This window comes from Trichosurus vulpecula, chromosome 7, assembly GCF_011100635.1.
Source record: "Trichosurus vulpecula isolate mTriVul1 chromosome 7, mTriVul1.pri, whole genome shotgun sequence".
NCBI classification, from domain to species: Eukaryota; Metazoa; Chordata; class Mammalia; order Diprotodontia; family Phalangeridae; genus Trichosurus; species Trichosurus vulpecula.
In genome coordinates, this window is record NC_050579.1 from 156706063 (window position 1) to 156728084 (window position 22022).

At 38.0% G+C, this 22022-nt stretch overlaps 1 protein-coding gene across 2 annotated transcripts in view; it reads left to right on the top strand.

Annotated features, from left to right (window-relative positions):
- The window catches only part of WASF1 (WASP family member 1), a 65427-nt gene that overhangs the window by 10635 nt on the left and 32770 nt on the right, over positions 1 to 22022 (top strand). For both annotated transcript variants that reach the window (XM_036765964.1, XM_036765965.1), the window contains exons 2-3: positions 9501 to 9605; positions 13909 to 14072. In XM_036765964.1, coding sequence (XP_036621859.1) covers positions 13940 to 14072 — 133 coding nt within the window. In that variant the 5' untranslated portion in view covers positions 9501 to 9605; positions 13909 to 13939. The remainder of the gene's footprint in view (positions 1 to 9500; positions 9606 to 13908; positions 14073 to 22022) is intronic.

Genomic DNA, 22022 nt, shown 5'->3' on the forward strand with positions numbered 1-22022 from the left:
ATGATTATCAAACCTGACTTCCACTAACAAATTCTGTTGATTCATATAGTGACAAATGATACTACTAGTAGGAACTAGTAGTTCCCACTACTAGGGATTTGGACAAATAACGGAAGATTTTAGGGCATCTTTGGACTTCGAGATACTGGTTTGAAAAGTACTCAAGTGGTTTAGAAAATTTGGATTTCTAAACCATTGGTTAACATATAGGAATAAGATGTCATTGGCCAAGGATGAAGTGTATCTATAACAATGGCTGGTAAAAAATATATTTGTCTGGAAATTAGATTTGATCAAGAGGTTTTACACTGAAAACAGAGGTAGAAGGTGAAGACCAGCCTTATACGTGTGTATGTGGGTGTATATGTCTGTATGTATGTGTAAACATGGGGACATGTCTATGTACACACATGTATGTGTATATATATATTTTAGGCCACTTTTTGCTTAAGAATTATACATTGTTATCATGTCACACCTATTTACTACACGTATTGTAAATATTTCCATTATCCTTTGGATAACCTACAATTTTTATTCTTTGGAGGTTGTGACATTCCATAAGTCCTGGCTATATATAACCTGGCTATACAGAGTGTCCCAAAAATCTTAGTGCAGTTTTAAGCTATTAAAACTAAACAACATCACCAGAAAAATACTGTTATTAAAAAGATGGTGTTTTGGTTCAGGGAGCGTCTTGGAATAGTTGAAAGCATCGGGCAATTTCTTAACGGCACTCTGTTCTGTTCTCTTCCACCAGTTATAGGTCCAGCTTATTGTTCTGCACTGTTTGGCCAACAAACATACACACACATGCACAATCTTTCACTCTGATGGGCTGACTCAGAAATCCAATCATATAGTATAACCTGCACAAGTGACGTTCTTCATACATTCATATTTCCCAATGTCTATTGTCAGGCCAAATTCTTGAGTGGTGCTGGTTCTCTGTAGTGTTCTACGGCTTGATGTAATCAGCAAACAACATCTGGAGGACCTCACCATCTCTAAGGATTCCCTTTTTCACTGGGACTCCTTATCTGGTAACCTCCCTTGATATTCAATTCTTTGATATTTCTAAATGTTGTGAAGTTTTGTTTTGTTTTGTTTTGTTTTGTTTTGTTTTGTTTTACTTTAAGCTTAGCTTAGTAAATCTCTTTTCAACTTCTATGCATTACTAGTAATTCGGCCCTTTGGGGCCAAGCAAACCAATCCCTTTTTCTCTTCTACATGACAAACATTTGATGCTTGAAAAAGGCCATCAAGTCTCTCTCCCCCCTAAGTTTTTTCTTCTCCAGGCTAAATACACCCAGTTCTTTTAATCAGTGGTGCTTGTATATAGTAGAGGCTGTCACTATAATGGTTGCCGTTACCCGGATATGCTCCACCTTATCAATAGCTTTCCTGAAATATGGTATCCAGAATTCTGCACAGTATTCCAAATGTGGTCTGACCAGAGAAGAATATAGCCGAACCATCACCTGCTCATTCCAGGATACTATGCTTTTCTTAATGAAGTCCAAGATCATTGTTGGAGAGCATAGAGATTTGAGCCGGAGAAATCTAGTAGAAAGATATTGCAATAGTCCGGGCATTAGGTGACAGTTAGCTTTGTTGGCCCACTCATTTTGAATTTTACAGTTCATCAGAACCTCAAGATTTCTTTCCAACAAACTGCTGTCTCACCCTGCCTCCCCACTTCTGCATTTAACATTGAATCTTTTTAATCCTAATGTTTCTTTTTATTTACATTGTCTTAGCATAGGGACAAAATGTTTTGATCCTCTGTAACTTTAAGAGGAAATATAGATACAACTGAAGAGCAGAAAGGCTATTAGAATGCAAGTTTCCCAAGCATTTGAAAATGTTTTTGGTCTACACAATTTTGAATCTATGTGCAAGGTTGAAATCAGTGTTTATTTTTAGTTTAAAACTATAGTTTGACTTGCATTTATGCAATAATATGTATTTTAATGGAGAGGATATTATTGTCAGAGACATTGCTACCCAAAGTAGCATTTAATAAATGGCATAAGCCACGGTACCTTTTGTTTTGTTTGAATAGCATGTGGCCTCGAGGCTGCAGGTTCCCCACCCCTGGCCCTTGGAGCTTTGCCTGTGGGGGTGTTACAAATGATTTTTTCCCCACACTTATCAGTTATATATGGCTATATGGCATCTGACAGCTCCTAGTCAAATGCGTTTTCAGTGTTCGTCTAGTGAGGCAGGAGCAAGACAATTTCAATCATTTCATTGCTTATTTTGGGCTATATGAACACCTGCCCCAAATCCTGGGTCATGGAGAACCCATAGTAAAGGCACATAGCATCAGCAAATGAACTGGGTCTTGTCCTGTATATGGCTTAGCTGTTTCAGGAACTCAGCCATCCTAATGGCATACTCCTTGTGTAGGAGAAATATGCATGGTTTATTTCTACTCTTGGAATAAACCACGTACAGATGGGAGTCTGTAGGTGGGCCTGTGCTCAAGAAGGAAACTGATGTACTTTAATGCTACTTTTCCAGTATGTTTGTTCATCTGTTTGGGTTGATAGGGGGAATCATTTAATTATTTTCCTTCTATTTATCAAAATTTCTCTGAATGGCAAACTGTTTTTAAAAATAAGTTCAAATCAGTCAATCAATAAGCATTTAAGTGTTTACTATGTGCCAGGTATTGTACCACATTCAGGGGATCAAAAAAAAAAAGGTAAAAACATAGTCTCTTGACCTTAAGGAACTCAGTTTCAATGGGCAAGATAACATGCAAATATATGTACATGCAATCAGTCACTACTATTTTCCAGGCACTGTGCCAAGCCCTGGGGCTACAAAAAGTGGCAAAAGAGTCCCTGTCCTAAAGAGCTCACAGTGTAATGAGAGACAACAAGCAAACAAACTATATATTGGAAATAATTATATATAATATATATTGGAAGTAATTAACAGAGGGAAGGCACTATAATTAAGAGGGATTGGGAAAGCCTTTCTGTAGAAGGCAGTATTTCAGTTAGCACTTGGAGGGAGAACTTTCCAGGCATGGGGGAATAACTAGAGAAAACGCCCAGAGATGAGAGATGGAAGTGTCTTGTTAGTGGAACAGCCAGGAGGCTAGTCAGCTGGATCAAAGAGTACATGGTGCAGAGTAAGATGTAAGAAAATTGGAAATATAACGGGTGGGGGTAGGGCTGTGTTCTGAAGGGCTTTGAATGCCAAACAGAACACCAAACAGTCAAGATATATACAATAGGTATATACAGCAGGTAATCTCAGAGAAAAGTCATTAGCAAGAGGGGAGGGGAGGGAGGACCTGAGATTTAAGCTGTGTCTTGAAAGAGGCCAGGAGGTAGAAGTAGGGAGCAGAAGGCATTCTGGACATGGGATACAGCCAGTGAAAAAACAGAGCTGAAAGATTGGAGGGTCATGTGTGAGGAGCAGTATTAGGGATCGTAGGTTACATGGAGGGGAGGAAAATACAAAAGAACTGGAAAGGAAGGAAGAGGCCAGGTTATGAAGGGCTTTAAAAAAAAAATCAAACAAAGCATTTGACATTTGATCTTGCAGGTAATGAGGAGCCTTTGGAGTTTATTGATCAGATAAGTGGTGTGGTCAGATCTGCTGAGTGGAGGATGGATTGTGGTGGGAAGAGAATTAAGGCAAGGAGACTAATTAGAAGGATATTGCAGTAGATGAGGCATGAGATGATGAGGGCCTGCCTGAGGGTGCCAGCTGAGGGAGTGCAGAGAAGGGGAACTTGAGAGATGGGGAGACTCAACAGTGGATTGAAAACGTGAGATGAGGATGACAGCAAGGTTGTGAGCCTGGGTGAATGGGAGTGTAGTGGTGGGCTCAACAGTGATATGAAATTTAGGAAAGAGAGGAAGGTTTGGAGAGAAAGATATACTGAACATTACATAAATCCAAGTAAAAATAATGCTGGACTGAGTTCCAGGCCTAGCTGTGCCATCGGTGATTGGCAAGTCACTTAGCCTTGCTGGGTCTAAGTTTCCTCAGTAAAACCAGCAAATTGGACCTGGACAACATGCAAGACACCTTTTGTTTACAAAATTCTATGATTCTCTATTCAAGGGTAGCTAGATGGTATGGTGGATAGAGTGCTGGGCCAGGAGTCAGGAAAACTCACCTTCCTGAGTTCAAATCCAGCCTCAGGTACTTACTAGGTGTGGGACCCAGGGCAAGTCACTTAACCCTGTTTGCCTCAGTGTCTTCATCTCTAAAATGAGCTGTAGAAGGACATGGCAAACCACTCTAGTATCTTTATCAAGAAAACTCCAAATGGGGTCACAAAAAGTCGGACACAACTGAAACTACTGAACAATAACAAAATGATTCTATTTTCAAGAGGAGCCAAGAATTACAGGTGTAATTATTTCAAGCAAAAATGTTTTCTCTTGCTCCTCATAAATTAACACTGAATACCCTTTTTTTTTTTTTTTTTTTTTTTTTTGCTGCACATCTCAATTCTTAGTGAAATGTATTAATAGAAAGTACCACTTTGCTCTGCTAACTCTGGAGAGCAGACATAAATAGCATCATTAAGAACCATCTATCTTGTTAATAAATGTATGTAAATAATAAATATGAGAATTTACTGCACCCCATTCAGAGGGTTTTTGATGATAAATTAACCAGCAGGGATAAAGTAAAATTTGCCCACCACAGTATTGTCACAGTGGCCACCCATTCCTTTTTCCCTGTCTATGAATAGAGAGGGACTTCTTAGTTCTTTATGCAGACACATCCTATTCTCCTCCGTTTCCCTTATAAGAGGAAAAAGGTTAGTGCAATCTTCTCTACAGTGTCATATAGCACTGGACTTGGGGCCTGGAGACCTCAGTTTGAACCCCATCTCCAACATGTATTAGCTCTCTGATATACAATTACTACTGGGGTCGAAGAGGGATCCTGGGTTTTCTCTGTAAAATGAAGGTGACATTTGTATTACTTATTTCACAGTCTTATGGTGAAGAAAGTACTTTGTAAAATGCTATATAAAAGAGATGTTAATATTATTATTATTGCAGAAGCAGTGGAAGGTGAATGGCAGTGGCCTGTTTTGTATCCTAGCTTGAAATCCACATGTAAAAACCATCCCGTTTCAGATTACATTGTAGAGAGTGAATGGAAGAAGGGGCAGTTAAGTGAAACTAAGGTTAAGTCTCTTCTCTGTGGCTAAGGGGAGAAAATATAAAGTGGAGAATGGGCGACAGAAGTGAAAATAGAATAAGAGAGGCTGGTTTGGGTATCATCCTGTCTACAGCTAGAAAAATGCACAATGACATTTAATGGTCCCTTTCATTCCTCTGATTAGATTAAAGGCTTTGCTTGTAGGCCCAGAAAACTATAGGGACATAACTGTAGAGGCATCATTGTAAGGTGGGGAATGTTGGACTTGGAGTCAGGAGGCACCAGGGTTTGTAATGTACCTTCAACTCTTACCAACTAGTTGGGTTGTTGTAGTTACTGAAGTTTTCTTGGCAAAGATACTAGAGCAATTTACCATTTCCTTCTCCAGTTCATTTTACAGATGAAGAAACTGAGGCAAACAGGGTTTCTGAGTTGCCCAGGGTCACAAAGTTAGTAAGTGTCTGAGGCCAGATTGGAACTCAGGAAGAGTGTTCCTGACTCCAGGCCCGGCCCTCTATCCACTGCACCACTAGCTGTGTGGCTGTGGGCAAATCATACTGTCTGAACTTCAACTTCCTTGCCTTCAGAATGAAGCTAATAATTCCTCTGGTATCTACTTCACAGCCAGTTGTGAGGATTGATAGGTATAAAGTACTTTGTAAACAACCAATAGAACACAACCTTTGAAAGTCAAGAATTGTTTTTTTTTCTGTCTTTGTATCCCCAGTACTGAGTACAATATTCTAAAAATTAGTCCATAAGCATTTATTAAAGCCCTTTGCTACAGAGCTAGGTGTTAATGATACAAAGACAAAAACTAAACAGTGTCTGACTCAGGGTGTTTGAGAGAGAGAACATGAACATGTGTGTGCCTGTGCTGGAGCTGAGCTTAGAAGGAAAGTAGGGGATCCCAAAAGGTGGAGGTGAGGAAGAAACACATTCCCCACTTGGGGAAAGCCTATACAAGGATGTGGATATGGGCAGTGGAGTGCTGAGTGTGAGGAACAATACCAAAGGTGGTAGTGGTTGTTGTTTGTCCTTTGTTCTCAAAGAGGACCATGACATCAGGAAGGAGATATCATGGCATGCAAGTGAATTAGATTTGAGGGAGGGCTCTGCAAAGTCACCAGCCTCAGTCTCTCCTCTGGAGCCATCTGGGTCCAATGGCAAGATATAGATCAGGATGACTAGAGATGGCCTGATGCAGTGGGAGGGCTTAGCCTTTTTAAGCCAAGGTCTTTGCCAGATCTCAGTTAGCTAGAAAGATAAGACAAGGCCAGATTGTGAAAAAGCTTAAATGCCATACAAAAGACTTTGCATTTTATCCTGGAGGAAATAGATCCTGGAGTTTTAATTGAGCAAGAATGTGACAAAGTCAGATCCACGCTTTAGTTAAGTCCCTTTTGCAGCTGTGTGGAAGATGAATTGGAGAAGGGAAGGCCTGAAGGTAGGGAGGGAGACTAACTGGGAGGGTCTTGGGGTAGTCCAGGGCGGGAGACGTGATGAAAGAGAGAGCCTGAAGTAGGATGGGGAGAGAGATTTCCTAAGAGTGAGCAGCCAAGGATGACCCTTGAGGTTTTGAACTTGAGTGCCTGGAAGGATGGTGGTATCCTCAACAGAAATTTGAAAGTTTAGAAGCAGTGTCTGGGGGAGGGAGAATGATGGGGAATAATAATGATAACAGTAATTACAATAATGATCATAATAGCTAATATTTTTTCACACTTTAAGGTTTGCAAAACTTCTTATAAATATTATTTCATTTTATCCTTACATCAAGCCTGGGAGGTAGGTGCTATTATCATCAGCCGCATTTTACAGATGAGGAAACTGAAACGGATGTTCAGTATCTTGTCCATGGTCACATAGCTAGTATGTGTCTAGATTTAAGGCCAGATTTGAACTTGGGTCTTCCTGACTTCAGGTCCAATGGTCTAACCACTATGACACCTAGTTGCCTCTGTGTGTGTGTATTCTGTTTTGGACATGTTGAGTTTGCCTAGGAGACATACGATTCAAACTCACCAATAGTTTATTAGTAATATGGGACGAGAGCTCAAGAGAGAGATTCGTATTGGATATATAGATGTGTTAGTCCTTTGCAAAGAAGATAATTAAAATAATGGAAGTTGATTAAGTCACTGACAGAGAGATGACAGAGAACAAAGAGGAGAAGACCCAGGACAGAGTCTTAAGGTCACAAAGAGGATGTATGGGTTGTGGCATGAATAAAGTCACTTAGGCATGATTATGCTTCAAATAATTCTCATCAGAACTAGTTCTAGATTGTAAAATTGTGAAGTAAATGAAGTTTCACTTTGCTAATATGGTTCCTCCCTCCACTCAAGGTGTCTCTCTTAACTCTCCAAGTCACTTGGCCTCTCCAGGATTTTTGCAAGCTTAATAGGGGAATTCTTATGAGCTAAAATGCTTCCTGGATTCTTACAATGGCATGGGACAAAATGTGGGAGGAAGATTTGGGGCAGAGTGACCTTCCTAGAGCTCCTTTGAATCACTACACTTATCGCTTAACTAGTAAAGTCAGACTTGATAATAGTTTCATCATTTGCTATTAAAATAGCATTGGGAAATGAATCACTACTTTCCTTCCTGGGGTTTTCTTTCTTAAGACCACAGTGCTATTTTTTGCCTAGTCAGAGTCTTCTGTGAGCGACCTAAAGAATTTAGTCTTTTTCTAAGAGAACTTTGTTGAGCACTTCAGATCAATTTCTCTGTATACCCAGATAGGCATTTTAGTTTTAGTTGGTTAGGATAGAATACAGAAGTGCCCAAAATCATGGGTTTAATTTCTGGGTAAGCCATTTAATCATAGAATCTTTGGATGTTGGAGCATTTCATCTCATCTCCAGTCATTTGATTTTACAGTCAGCATAACGAAGATGAGCATGGCTAGATAGAAGTGGTTTGTTTAAAAAAAAAAAAAAAGATCTGGGGGACTGTAAGCTCAATATAAGTAAGTGATATGATGGCATCCAAGAACGATAGTGTCTTCTTTCGCTGCATTAAGAGGCATGGAGTCCAGGACTAGGGAAGTGGTAGGCTTGCTAGAGTTCTGCCCAGTCAGATTATGTATGATGTATTGTTTTCACTTCAGATAGCATGTTTAGGAAAAGTTATCTATGGGAGAAACAATCAGAAGACCCAACAATATTTACTGTCAATGGCACTGTCTTCACATGTTTTTGTCATTCAGTCATTTCAGTTGTGTCCAAATCTTCATGACCCCGTTTGGGGTTTTCTTGGCAAAGATACTGGAATGGTTTGCCATTTCCTTCTCCAGATGAGGAAACAGGGCTAAGTGACTTGCCCAGGGTCATATAACTAGTAAGTGTCTAAGGCCATATTTGACCTCAGTTTTTTCCTGACTCCAGGCCCAGTGCTCTATCCACCGCACCACCTAGCTGTCTATGTACCACATATGTAGAACAGTCCATTTAATAGATTTTCACATTTAAAATTTGTTTTTGTTAGCAGTGATAATTAGCTGACAAAAGTATTTTTGGTAAGTTTTAATTCTTTTATATTAGACACTGACTTTGTATAATGGCTGATATTAAAATGCATCACAACTTAAATTCATTTTTAAAATGGTATTTTCTCCATTGGGTTAATCTGTATTTATGATATTTGTAAACTTTTTTTGCAAGTATATGTGTTTCTATACCATAAAAAATTAGAAGGATTTTATGACTATAATGCTTGTCCAAGTTTGAAACAGCAGTTGTATTACTTTGAAATAATTATCCTTCACTTTTAGATAAATATGGAACTACATAATTAGATACTCCTCTTTATTAGGTATCTGGTCATTGACTTGACTGTACTGAATCTCAGTTCTATTGATAGCTTTTGTCATGACTTTTTTATTAGCATCCATGTCCTTCTCTAACATTCACACCAGTGTGATCCACTGCAAACCTACCATGTGGTTTGTTGCCTCTACCATATTTTTTCTTTCTGCTGTAGTCATATAGCAATGTGCTCCTCTCATTTCTGGCTTCTCAAAATTTAATATTTAGTCATCGTGTCTTGGAACCAAAGGCATATGTAATTATTTCTTAATCAGTTTGCCTGCAGGGTGTTTCTTTCAAGTTTCTGAGGAAGAAAGAGAGGTTCTAGTCACCCGGGGAGATGGGAGAGGTTGTAGCTTCTGTGTCTTCTTTGTAAAGGTAGCTCTATGGTGAAGGTGAGTGCCTGTGTTGAATTCTGATCTCTTTGTGAAAGGGCCAGATCACTTCAAAGCAGTTGAGTGGCTGTAGATGTTCGGGATGGTTCATACTGTTACAACTTAGGGACTGACTAGGTTGGCTGTTTTCTGTCTCTGTACATAGAATTCCCAAAGTTAATGCACACTTGAAGTTTGATGCTTGTGGCAGAGAGGAGATTGATACATACACCTGGTGTGTGTCGTCAGACATTCTGTTGCTTGGTGGCAGGTAAGTTCAAATGTCTTTTCCTCATTTCATTTTTACCACACACTGAGAACAGATCGTTCTATGTGCCTTTTTAGTAATAGATTGTAAAGTTGACATTTCAGTGTCTTGTCAAGCACGCTGTAATATCCATATTTAGAATTAAACCAATTTTTAAAAAATCTGTGAAACAAGTATATTTTCTTCAAGAAAAACTAAAACATCAAAATATTCATTCTTTAAAGATGTATTTATTTCATGTATTTGTGTTCTCAGATTTAAATTAGTTCTAGATTGGTAGTCAGGACTGCAAAGAAGTTTGTCATCCATATAGAGTTCATGTACCATTCTGTAGAGTTGTGTACAGACTATGGATGGAAACTATTAAGTTCTCACTGAAGAAAATAATTTTCTTCAAACATTCTGAGGCTGAAAGTTCACATTTAATTGTTCAATAAATTGTGCATAATTAAGCAGTCTCACTTCTTGGGGACTAAGAAACTTATAATAAAAAACCGTAAGCATTAGTTTCTACATAAAACCCAAAGTGATTTTTAAAAACACACCTGAATCAAGAAATACTCATCTGTTTTAATTAGAAGGAACATATTTTTCCCCACAATTTAACTTTTGATTCTACAGTGCTAGGACAAATTATAAAATTGCATTAAATTATTACAATTTGATAATATTGTAACGTTAATTCCAGAATGTTCTTTGAAAATGACAGTAAATGGCAAATTAGCTCATCAAAGAGTAAGTTTAAGAGAGTTACTTTTTGATGTTAAATATAGTAATAAAGTATTTGTGGTTATAACTTTGTTTCTTCTGCAGTCTAGAGGAGTGGTCTTAGTCCTCATTTGATTTTTATGAATTTTTTAAAGCATTTATTTGCATTTTCCTGCCAGCTGTTTATTTTAAGGGTCTTTTTGTTATAATTTTACAGGCTGGCCCTTCAAATCTGAAAATAAGACTTGGAGTTATATGTTTTGATTTCTTCAGCATCACATAACCACTCAGTTGTGATGTTTGTCTGACCCTTGATTTTTCCATGTTTACAAACTTGTTATTTCACGGATCAACAGAAGATCCCTTAGCACGAGTTGGTTTTCTTTTTATGTTTTGTATGTCAAAGACTCAAATGGAAATCTGATGTTTTTAAATGCCTAAAATAAAATCTGTAGGATTGCAAAGGAAACTGTATTAAAATACTACTAAGATATTTTAAAAATAAGTTCATGAACCCCAAGGTGAAAACTCTTGCCTTAACAAATGTGAAGCATAATTTAATATTTTACAGTATGTACTGAATGTTAAATAGTAAAGGTAGTCTTATTGATAATTAAAATGATTTTATACTAATGGTAATTAAGGATATTTTAATATCCTATATTTAGGAAATTATGCAACTCTGTTAGTAGTTGCCAAACCTTACCTTGACCCCTCCCCCAAAAAAGGAACCCTACCCAAAACCAAAACTCATCTTATTAACAGCATTATTTTCCCATGATGTTTTCAAAGATAACTATATTTTTGCCTATTAAATTTCATCTATTTGATTCAAACCATTATTCCAGACTGGCAAAATCTTTTTTTGTCCCAGCTCCATTATCTAACATGTTAGTCTCCATTCATAGGTTTCTTCCATGTATCACTTTACCTAAGATACTGACAAAAATGTTTTTAGGTCTAAGGACAGATTTATGAGGCCCACTGCTCCATTAGAAATCTCTCTTCAAATAAGCCTTAATGCAACGATGATGTCCACTCTGTAGGTCCCATCCTTCCATCAGTTATGTAAATCCACCTAACTGTATTCTCTCTTTTTCTTGCCCATAAAGAGAACATGAAGAACATTAACATACCCTTTGCTGAAACTACATTTCCCCGTCCAACCAGTCTATTGACTTTGTCATAAAAGAAGATAGTTCTTGAAACCAGCAATCCCTGCTTTTCTTTTCTAAATGTTCCCAGGTGATCCCTTTCATGATATATTTTAGAATTTTTCCAGGAACAAAGCCAACTCGCCAGCCAATCATTTACACACTCCAGGCTCTTCTCTCTTAATAGTTAGCCTCCAATTCTGTGTCCATTTCCCTCAGTCTCAACTCTCAGACTCAAGATTTTTGTCTTCCTCATTCCTGTCCTGGGCATGCTTTACAAAAACATGAGGTCTTTGAGACTCAGGTTCAAACCCCTGACATTTGAAGGAGAGTCCAAGACCCATAGCAGAAAAATCTATCCTAGAACATGTGTTAGAATCCAAGAGAAACAAGGTCATTTTACTCCAGTATTACAAATTTGTAATTACTTTGGAAGAGGATTAGGGAGGCTTGGTTTAAATTAAAAAATAACAATTTCTATTAAATTTTGACAGTGGCTCAGAAATTTCTATTAATGCATTAAAGAATTCAACCCTATGTTGACCTTGTCTTCAGAACATCTAATTTGACATTTAATTAGTGCCACTAAAAATTTTGTAATTCACAAAGTATTCTTTAGTGAACCTTTGTTGGGAAATATGCAGCAAATTAGGGAGGAATTTGAGCATTTCTTTGCTCCATGAAAGAAATATTAGGTTAATTTTTAGGTGATTTTAAAAAGTGCATAACACTCTTACAATGGTTGTTCTTTATACTACTGGTATGTTAGTACATTTCATGTAGAAATTTGAATTTTATACCTCTGGCATAGCTGCTTGAATTTCTCTGTTAGATGATTGTGAAGCATTTTCTTTAGGAAGAATCTCACACCAACTTCTTTTTTTTAAATTTTTTTAAATTTATTTTTTTTTGCAGGGGGGAAGGCAGGGCAGTTGGGGCTAAGTGACTTGCCCAAGGTCACACCAACTTCTGAGATCATTCCTTTTGTGTACTATAAGTGAAAATGAGCTAGCTTAGAAAGGCATCACTGATAGTGACTAGAATGAAACGATTATGAATTGCTATGCACTCTTAAAGTCTTAGGACTTTCTAGATGGAAGGGACTTGGCTAAGTGACTTGCTCAAGGTCACAGGGTTAATTAACAATAGTAATTCATATAATGTTGAAAGTAATAAGAGGTTTTGTATTGAAACTTTTTAGTAATCATTGAGAATTATGCTGCTTCATTCTCTCTCTAATCCATTTTCTAGACAACTGCCAAAATAATATTCCTTTAAAAATTTCTTTCCACTAAAAAAAAAATCTATTTCCTCTCCTTCTCACCCTTACCCTATTGAGGGGGAAAAAAAGAAAACCAAATTCCTTGTAACCTATGTGCATAGTCAAGCAAAATAAATTCCCTCATTGACCATATGCAAAAAACTAGATGTCTCTCTGCACCTTGAGTCCATCACCTCTGTGTCAGGAAGTGAATAGCACACTTCATCATCAGTCAGTGCTAGTCCTGTACACCAAAGAAAGAGAAAAAGGTCCCATATGTACAAAAATTTATCAGCTTTTTTGTGGTAGCAAAAAAAAAAAAAAAACCCAACCCAGACAACAGGAAAGTTAGGCAATGCCCATCAGTGAGAGAATGACTGAACCAATTGTGGTCTGTGAATAGAATAAAATACTAATATTCTGTTAAAAAAAGGAAATAGATTATTTCAATGACACATGGAAAGACATATATGAACTGATGCAAAATAATCTTCCTAAGTAAGGCACAGGTCTGACTGTGTGTCTACCTTGCTTAAAAAATCTTGAGGGGCTCCCTTTTGCCTCTAGAATCAAATAGATTCCTTAGCTTTGCATTTATAGATTTTCACTATGTGGCTCCAGCCTACCCTTCTAGATTTATTGCATGTTAGTTCCTTTCACACATTCTGTATTCTGGTCAAGGTAATCCATTCGTTGGTCCTTAATCCAGAATTCCATCTCCATCTCTTCGCCTTCACACAAGTTATCCTCACTCCTGGAATACAGTCTCTCCTCAGTTTTGCCATTCAGAATCCTTTATCTTCCCAGGTTTTCTCAGATTTCAATCCTTTCTCCCTCCTCAAATTTCTGTGTGTGAGGGGATGGGGTACACACACACAAACTTGCATGGACTCCAAATTCCTTGAAGGAAGAGACCTTCATTTTTACTTTTGTATCCACAATGCAGCCTGGTGCACTATCTTGTTTAATAAAAGTTGAATTCATTTTAAACGACTTGACTCCAAGGTAGAAGATCTCATCTGAGTTTTTTTTGGTTAGATGAACATCCAAATTCATGCATTTCTTCCAAGCAAAGATTGTTATTTTTCATTTGCATATGAAAGACAGCATTACTCAGATGTGATTGAAAATTTGAGTTTTGATATGTGAATCATCTTCTTCAACTGTATTTCATTCCTCCCAGGTGAGTTGGCGTTTTTCAGATTCATCTCGGGATGCCATTAGTGAAGAGAAATATTGACCCCAGGCACCTGTGCCATACAGCACTGCCCAGAGGCATTAAGAATGAACTGGAATGCGTAACCAATATATCCTTGGCAAATATAATTAGACAACTAAGTAGTCTGAGTAAGTATCTTTGATTGTCAATGCACTTAATTTCAAGATAAAACATAGTTGAGCGCTTTTTTGGAAGACAATTCTGTATGAGTTTTTTTTTTTTAAGGAGAGGAGAAGGGGAACAAAACAAACATTGAAATAGTTTGGCATAGTTAAATAAAACTGAATAAAATTAACAAGTTCTTTTGAGATTCTCCCAAAGTATTACATGTTCTAAACCAGAAGAACTTCAGTGGGTTGTCAAATGAGTCAGAAAAACTGCTACTTAGCCTCCTACTCTTCAAATTTTTCTTTTAACCCTTGTGAGTCCTAAAGAGTTTTCAGATAGACCAATTCTAAGATCAAATAAATATGTATAGGCACAATATATTGTTTCTTTTGTATGTTATGTATTTATCTAGGTACTTTAGAGCAAAACCCAACAAGTTGATGGGAAATAAATTTAATTACTCTCATATATGTGTCTATAAGAGGTGGGGTGGTTAAGCTAGTATGTTGGGAGCTCTGTATCTCTCCAGTATTCCCAGAACTCCTCTATGAACTACCACAAGATGAGAAATACTGGCTTATATTAAGTAACCAATACCCAAATAGATTTAAGACTTGCTGTTTTAAAAAAAAACACATTATGATTACACCTCATAAAATGTCCCTGGAGCATCTCAAACTCAGCATGTCCAAAACAGAACTCATTGTCTGCCTCTCTAACCGTACCACACAGCCTGACAAGCCAGTTTGAATTTCCCAAGGTTCACAACTTTGTTGATATCCTCCATTCCTCAATCGCATTCACCTGGTATAGCCAATCAGTTGCCAGGGCTTATTGTTTCTATCTCCATGACATCGCTCACAAACATCTCTTCATCTTCATAGTTGCCAAACCTAGTTCAGGCTCCATTGGCTCTCACCTAGAATCCTAGACTATTATAATAACCTCTTAATTGTCCCCCCTCTCAGGTCCCTATCTGCTCCCATCTATTCTCTACTTTAGTGGTGTCAAGCTCAAATAGAAATGCTTAGAAAACCACAAAATAATGTCTACGATATATTGCATTTTAATTTTATTAACCATTTCCCAATTACATTTTAATCTGGTTTGGGCTGTTCTAGGACCAAGAGTTTGGCACCTGTGCAGTCTGCTCAACCACGATAGTGATTTTCCCAAAGTACAGGTCTGGCCATATGTCTCCCACCCCCTCCACAATAAAATAAACTCCAGTGACTCTTTTTCACTTCTTGGATCAAATGTGAACTGTTTGACTTAGAAAATGACTCCATACCCTAGCTCCATCCTACCCTTCTAGCTTTATTACATATTATTTCCCTTCATGTTCTCTATGGTCCAGCTGTACTGACCTTCGTGTGGCCCCTCACACTTGACATTCATCTCTTGTCTTCATGCCCTTATATTGTTTGTTCTTCATACTTGGAATGTTCTTCCTCCTCACCTCTGATTCCTGGAATCTGAAGACTCCTTCAAGATTCAGCTGAGTATGCCTTTCTTCTCAAGCCCTTTCCTAATCCTACATGATAGTGCATTCTCTCCCCTGCCCCAAGGCTACTTTATACCTACTGTTAACATTGTGCCTGGCTCATGGTAAGGGCTTACTAAGCAATTGTTGACAGCTGACTTGTATCTGCTTTGTATATGCCCATATTGGTTCATTTTTGTCTCTGTTCCCCCTCTTTCCTCCCCACCACATAAGTTCTTTGAGGGCAGGGAAGGTTTACTTTTGTCTGTACTCTCAGTGTTTAGCCCCAGTGCTTCACAAGGAACAAGCATTTGATGATAAGTACTTGTTGATTGAGTAATTGAAAAAATACTAAGAACCAAATAAAAGGATAGTTTTGTTTTTTCTTAAATCATAAGGTTTATTTCTCATCAGTTGTCTAAAGTCTTTTCTTGAAAAAACAAAAAGCTTTTTAAAAAATCTAGTATTTCTTTAGAGAACTTCCATTATTGTTGGCAAACTAAAAGGCAGCTATTGGGTCAAAAAATTTATTTTCTGTTAAATGAAAGAAGCAGTCATCTTAGGGACTAATTTTGTAAAGTTTTGTATTAACTGAAGAAACTCTATACCACAGAATACTTGGAATTAGCTGTTGCTTCCTAGTAATAACATTTTTCCTTAATAAAGTATTAACTTAAAATTGGAGCAACTGAATACAGTTAGAAATAGGAATAGAATAAATGCTTTTCTATCAGCACAAATAGAATGTGATCATTGTAATTAAGATTTGAGGGGCACTAATTATCTGAGAACCATTTCTGTTATGTTGTTGGGGTTTTTAAGCAGTTAATATAAACAGATAAATAATTGATATGCTTACCTATTTAAACCTCTTGTTCACAAGTAGAGTTCAAATTAGAAATGAAGGGCTTCCTGACCTACTTTTCCCCAGGAGAAGCTCAGAATCAAAATCCTTTCTTACCTGTTTCTTTTTTGGAAATGCTTGGCAGCTTATAGCCCCATCTGGTGACTTTGTGATGAAATTGGAATTTTATTGATTTTTATTTCTGTAATGTTCTTGCATTTTAATTTTTTACCTACATCATACTACATTTTTCAATTGCATCATTTCATTATTACGGGCTACTGATAGAAATAAAACATCAGAAAAATGGAAATCTTGGGAGTCCCAGGGTCCAATAATATGCTTAATATAGTGAGTTCCTTCTCTTAGATATAATAAAAAATTTTGGTAAAAGTTTCCAGCTTGGGCACTTTGAAGCTCACGCTCTGCCTCCCCCTTCCATCCATTTTATATAGATGTTAAAGATCACTTTTTTTTGCTAGAGTTGGTACTTTGGCCTTACCTCAGTTAGTTTTCCTTTCTCGTATTGTGTACCATCATCTAAAATAATAATTTTGCTCTGTAGGAGGCTACAGTTAATCGAGCTAAACATATCAAGACTTAAAATAAAGAAGTGGACGTGAATAAGCCTTTCACATGACTATATGTATTCTAACATAATTTGTTGTATCACCCCCATTTACCTCAGAGAGCCTACACATTCCATGTCTCCATCCACCTCTGCCTGTCCTCGGATGCTACCATTCTAGTTTTAGCAGACTCTGCTTTGTATTAGACATCTTTTCACATCCTCTGTCTTATTACAATCACAGAAACCCGGTTGCACCTAAAAGACACTATCTGTGGCCACTGTCTCTTCCATGCCTCCTGATACAACAACACAGGAGAAGTAGGGCATACTTCTTGTTGCTCAGTCACCCTCGCTGCTGCCATCAAACTCTCTTCCTTTGAGATTCATTCAGTCCATATGTATGACCTTACGTAGACCTTGCTGGCATTTATTTACCAGTCCCCAGTTCATTATTTCTCATTTTTCAAGGAATTCAACATCTGGTTCATATTCTTCTGCCAGCCATCACTTGCCCTTCTAGGGAACTTTAACCTATAATATACTTCAGCGTGATGTCACCTAAAATACCTGATCTCCTGAACTCCCAACTTCATTCTTCCTCAGCCACACATAGGAATTGTCCTACGCTCAATCTCACCACCACCTGCAGATGTTCTGCCACCACAATCAAGAATCCTGTAATTTCTCTGATGACATTCTTTTGGTATTCTCTTGGTATTCTTTTCCTTCTTGTACCTCAGACCTCCCAAATCTAATCTTTATTTTCACTGTAAACTCTGATTCCCCTGCTCTGGCCTCACTTTCTTCCTTTTGAAATTTTGACCCTGTATTTATACATTATGACCAGTCCTGCTTTATACTGTTTCCTATCAGACAATCATCTTTTCCTTTGTTTTTATCACATCTCAGGAGCATGTCTGCACATCTCACTTCAGGTACCTACTAGCAAGTCGATTGACCTGTTCTGACCTCAGTTTCCTCATCTATAAGGAGGCAGGTAATAATCCTACCTCCCTCACAGAGCTATAGTGAGGGCCCAATGAGGTAACATTTTTAAAGCAAACTAGGTATGACCCTGGACTCCTCACTCCCTCTTATCTACCGGGTATCCAATCAGTGGCCAAGTTCTATCAATTCTGTGTTCATAACATCTCTTGTATATTCCCCCTTCTCTCCTCTGACGCCATCATCCTGGTTCAGGCCCTTATTGTCTCATGCCTGGACTATTGCAATAGCCCACTGGTTGGTATCCCTGCCTCAAGTCTTTATCTTCTCTAGTCCATACTTTACTCATTCATCAAATTCATCTTCAAGTGCAAGACTGACCAAGTCCTCTTTTCCCCCAAAAGTTCCCCCATGCCTGGAATTCTCTTCCTCTTCATATCTCGTCTCCTTGCCTCCCCAACTTCCCTCAAGGCAAAGCTCGATTCCCACCTTCTACAAGAAGCATTTCCCAGTCCTCCTTAATCTTAGTGTCTTCAATTTATTTTGTACACAGTTGTCTGCCTGCAAAGCCACACAGTAAGTGTCTGAGGCCAGAGCTGAATTCAAATCTTCCTGATTCCAGGCCCTGCACTCTATCCACTGAGACACCTACCTGCCTAGGTTTGTTTTAGCTCAGGGGTGGGGAACCTGCAGCCTCAAGGCCACAGGTGCGGCCTTTTGACTGAGTCCAAGTTTTACAGAGTAAATCCTTTTTTTTTCTTTTAGAGAGATACTAAGGCCTAAATACATAATAAGAAAAGAAAAAGAAACATTATAAATATTAATAAATAAATAAAATTAATGAATATTAAACTTAAATATAAAATAAAAAAATAAAAAAATGTGCACAGCAGAACACAGGAGAGGATTCAGAATATATAGCAATAACTTTTCATTTCAAGAAAGTCTGTATACTAAATACTGTACATTATGTTGAAATCTGACCATAAAAAATCCTTTTATTAAGGGGATTTGTTCTGTGAAGTTTGGATTTGGTCAAAGGGCAGCACTTGGGGACCTAGGGGGGCCACAGGAGGCCTCAAGGGCACAGGTTCCCCACCCATTTTAGCCCTTTATACATGTGAGCTCTTATTATGACTCAGTGTTTAGAGACAATAATTGCAAGAATTATTGATTTAGGCTCGAATTTTAGCCCTTCCACTTCCTAACTATGTATAACCTTGAGGAAATCACTGAACCCTACCTTAATCTTAGTGTTCTCATCTGTAAATTAGAAATAATAATGCTTGTTCTACCTGCCTCTCAGAATTATTGTGAGTTAAGTGCTTTGTAAACCTTAATGCATGATTGAAAAATGAGCTATAAAAAAAGATAAAAATTTTGTCTTTATTATTGTCTTTCATTTGTTCAACAAGTATTTATGTAGTGCTGGTGGTTGTTATAGGTATAGAGACCGTGATGTTTTTCAGTTTGAAAAATATTCCTGTTTTCTTAGGAGGAATCAGGATTAAAGGATGTTTAGAAATGAGCTTTGCAAACCTTAAAATGCTCTGTAACCACAAGTTATTATAACATGTATATATTTGTATTTTAAAAAAAAAACTATCCTACCACAGCAGTTAGGTGAATGAGCTGATTCCCTAGCTTTCGTGTTTCTTCCTTTGCCATATGGATAATGGCAGTAGCTGACATTTATATGAGGCTTTAAGGTTTGCAACCTGTTTCACATGAATTCTCATTTGAGCTTCCTAACAACCCAGTGAAGTAGAGAGAGGCATTTTTATTTGCAATTTACAGATGAGGAAGCCCAAGATTTCACAGAGATAAATTGCTTTGGTTCACACAGCCAGTGTCAGAAACAGAATATGAACCTGGGTCTTGCCTCACATCATCTAGCTTCTCTGAAGCTTTATAAATTTAAAGGATGAGGGTTTTCTGGAGAACAGAGGAAAAAAAAACCCTACCAAGGTGGATCAGCAACTGTTTTGTAATTTATTCTTAAAAAATTGTCTGGGGGCATTGAGAGACTAAGTGCCTTGTCCAGGGTCACACAAACCATGTGTTAGAGGCTAGTCTTAAATCCAGATCTTTTTTTTTTAACCTATGATTGCATACTTTATAATTATCTAGAGGACCGGGGGCAGGATTACTCAGTAGCCCCCCTCCTCCCAGATTTTGCTCCAGGGTTTCAGAGTAGGTATAACTAGCAATAAGATAACTAATTATTACAGTGAATACAACTCTGAACCTGGAATCAAGATGACCTGAGTTCAAATTATGCCTCAGATGCTTATTAATTGTGTGACCCTAAGCAACTCACTTAACCTCTTTCTGGCTCAGTTTCCTTTACCTACCAGATAGGGATAATGATGACATGTACCTACCTCCCAGGACTGTTGTGACGATAAAATGAGATAGTTTGTAAAGTGCTTTGCAAACCTTATGACACTTGTATAAATGCTGTTGCTGTTCAGTCATGTCCTACTCTGTGACCCGGTTTGGAGTTTTCTTGGCAAAGGTACTAGAGTGCTTTGCCATTTCCTTCTCCAGCTCATTTTACAGATGAGAAAACTGAGGCAAACAGGGTTAAGTGACTTGCCCAGGGTCATACAGCTAGGAAGTGTCTGAGGCCAGATTTGAACTCAGGGAGATGAGTCTTCCTGACTTCTATCCTAGTACCTTCCTGGCACTCTATCCATTTTGCCACCTAGCTGCCTTTAAATAGAATCGTAGAATTTCATAAACAAAAGGAGTTAGGGATTATGATTATGATTAACCAGGGATAGCAGGGGTGACCCTGATTCCTCCACCCCTGCATTCATTAGTTCCAGTGGTCATGATGTGTTCCCCAAAGCTAACCTAACTGGGAGGCTGCAGAGAAAGAACTATCCAAATTGTAAGCAACCTAAGAGTGAGTGGAATGAGAGTGGGTGGAGAGAAAGCTGCAGCAGCAGAACCACAAATAAAATCTAGCATAGTGTGAGTGGGTGAACAGTATTGAAAGCCTGGGCCTCACAACTAGGTAAGTTTAGGGTTAAAAAGAAGGGGGAGTTGGCACACTTTCTTAGTACTCTGGGCCCGAAAGAAAGCTTTAAAGGATCATAGTGACGATTCTCAGCACACACAAAAAGGCAATAAAGCCATCTTTAACAGGAAAAAAAAATGCAGTAGGAACAGATTAGGTGAGGAGAAATATTGAGTCCAAAATGTCTGTTGACTTTTATTTGTCTGTCAGAACAAAATACTGAAAGGAAATGCAAATGTATCTAATTCTCCATCACATGAAAATGTTATAAGACCTAGATAATGTTCTTTTATGAGACAACTTTCAACACACAAATTTAACCAACTGGAATTATTTTTAAAGTAATACTCAAAGCAGCCTTTTGAAAAGAAGGAGGATTCATCTTGGAATGAGAAGTCTGCCTTTTATTGTAAAGATAAGACACAGTGTTCTTGGCTTAGTTATTCTCCAGATGGCCATGGATCAGTTCTCACAGCTCATCCTCCAGAAAGGCTGACTAAAAAAAAAAAAAAAGTATATACTTAACATGTGAATGATTGTTGATTTATTAATTTCTATTTCTGTTGATAGGGAAATAGAAGGAAAGGAAATAAGCATTTATATAGGACCTGCTATGACCATCATCCTACCAGTAAATTGTGACTCCTACCTGAGAGTCATCTTTGACTTTCTGCCTCTGTATCCACATCCAATCAGTTACCAAATCCTCTGGTTTGGGACTGTGAATATCTCTCGCATCTGGCCCCACCCGACTTCGACTGCCACCGGCCTTGTCCTAACACTCATCTTTTCTCATTTGGATTATTGTAAGAACATCTTCCTAGTTTTATGTTACTCTTTCTGTCTTGTACATACTGTCCAGTCTAGCCAGCCTGGACTACTCAGTTGTGATCTTTCCACCACTCCATTCTCTTTACTCAAGCTGATCCTCATGCCTAGAATGGGCTCTCACCACCACCTCCATCCGCCTCCATCTCCTCCTTCCTTCAAGATCCAACTCTGATTCCACCTCTGTGACATCTTCCCTGAATATTCACCAATCGAAAATGATCTCTACCTTCTTCATCTTTTTCACCTGGCCAATCCTTTTCTACCTTTCATT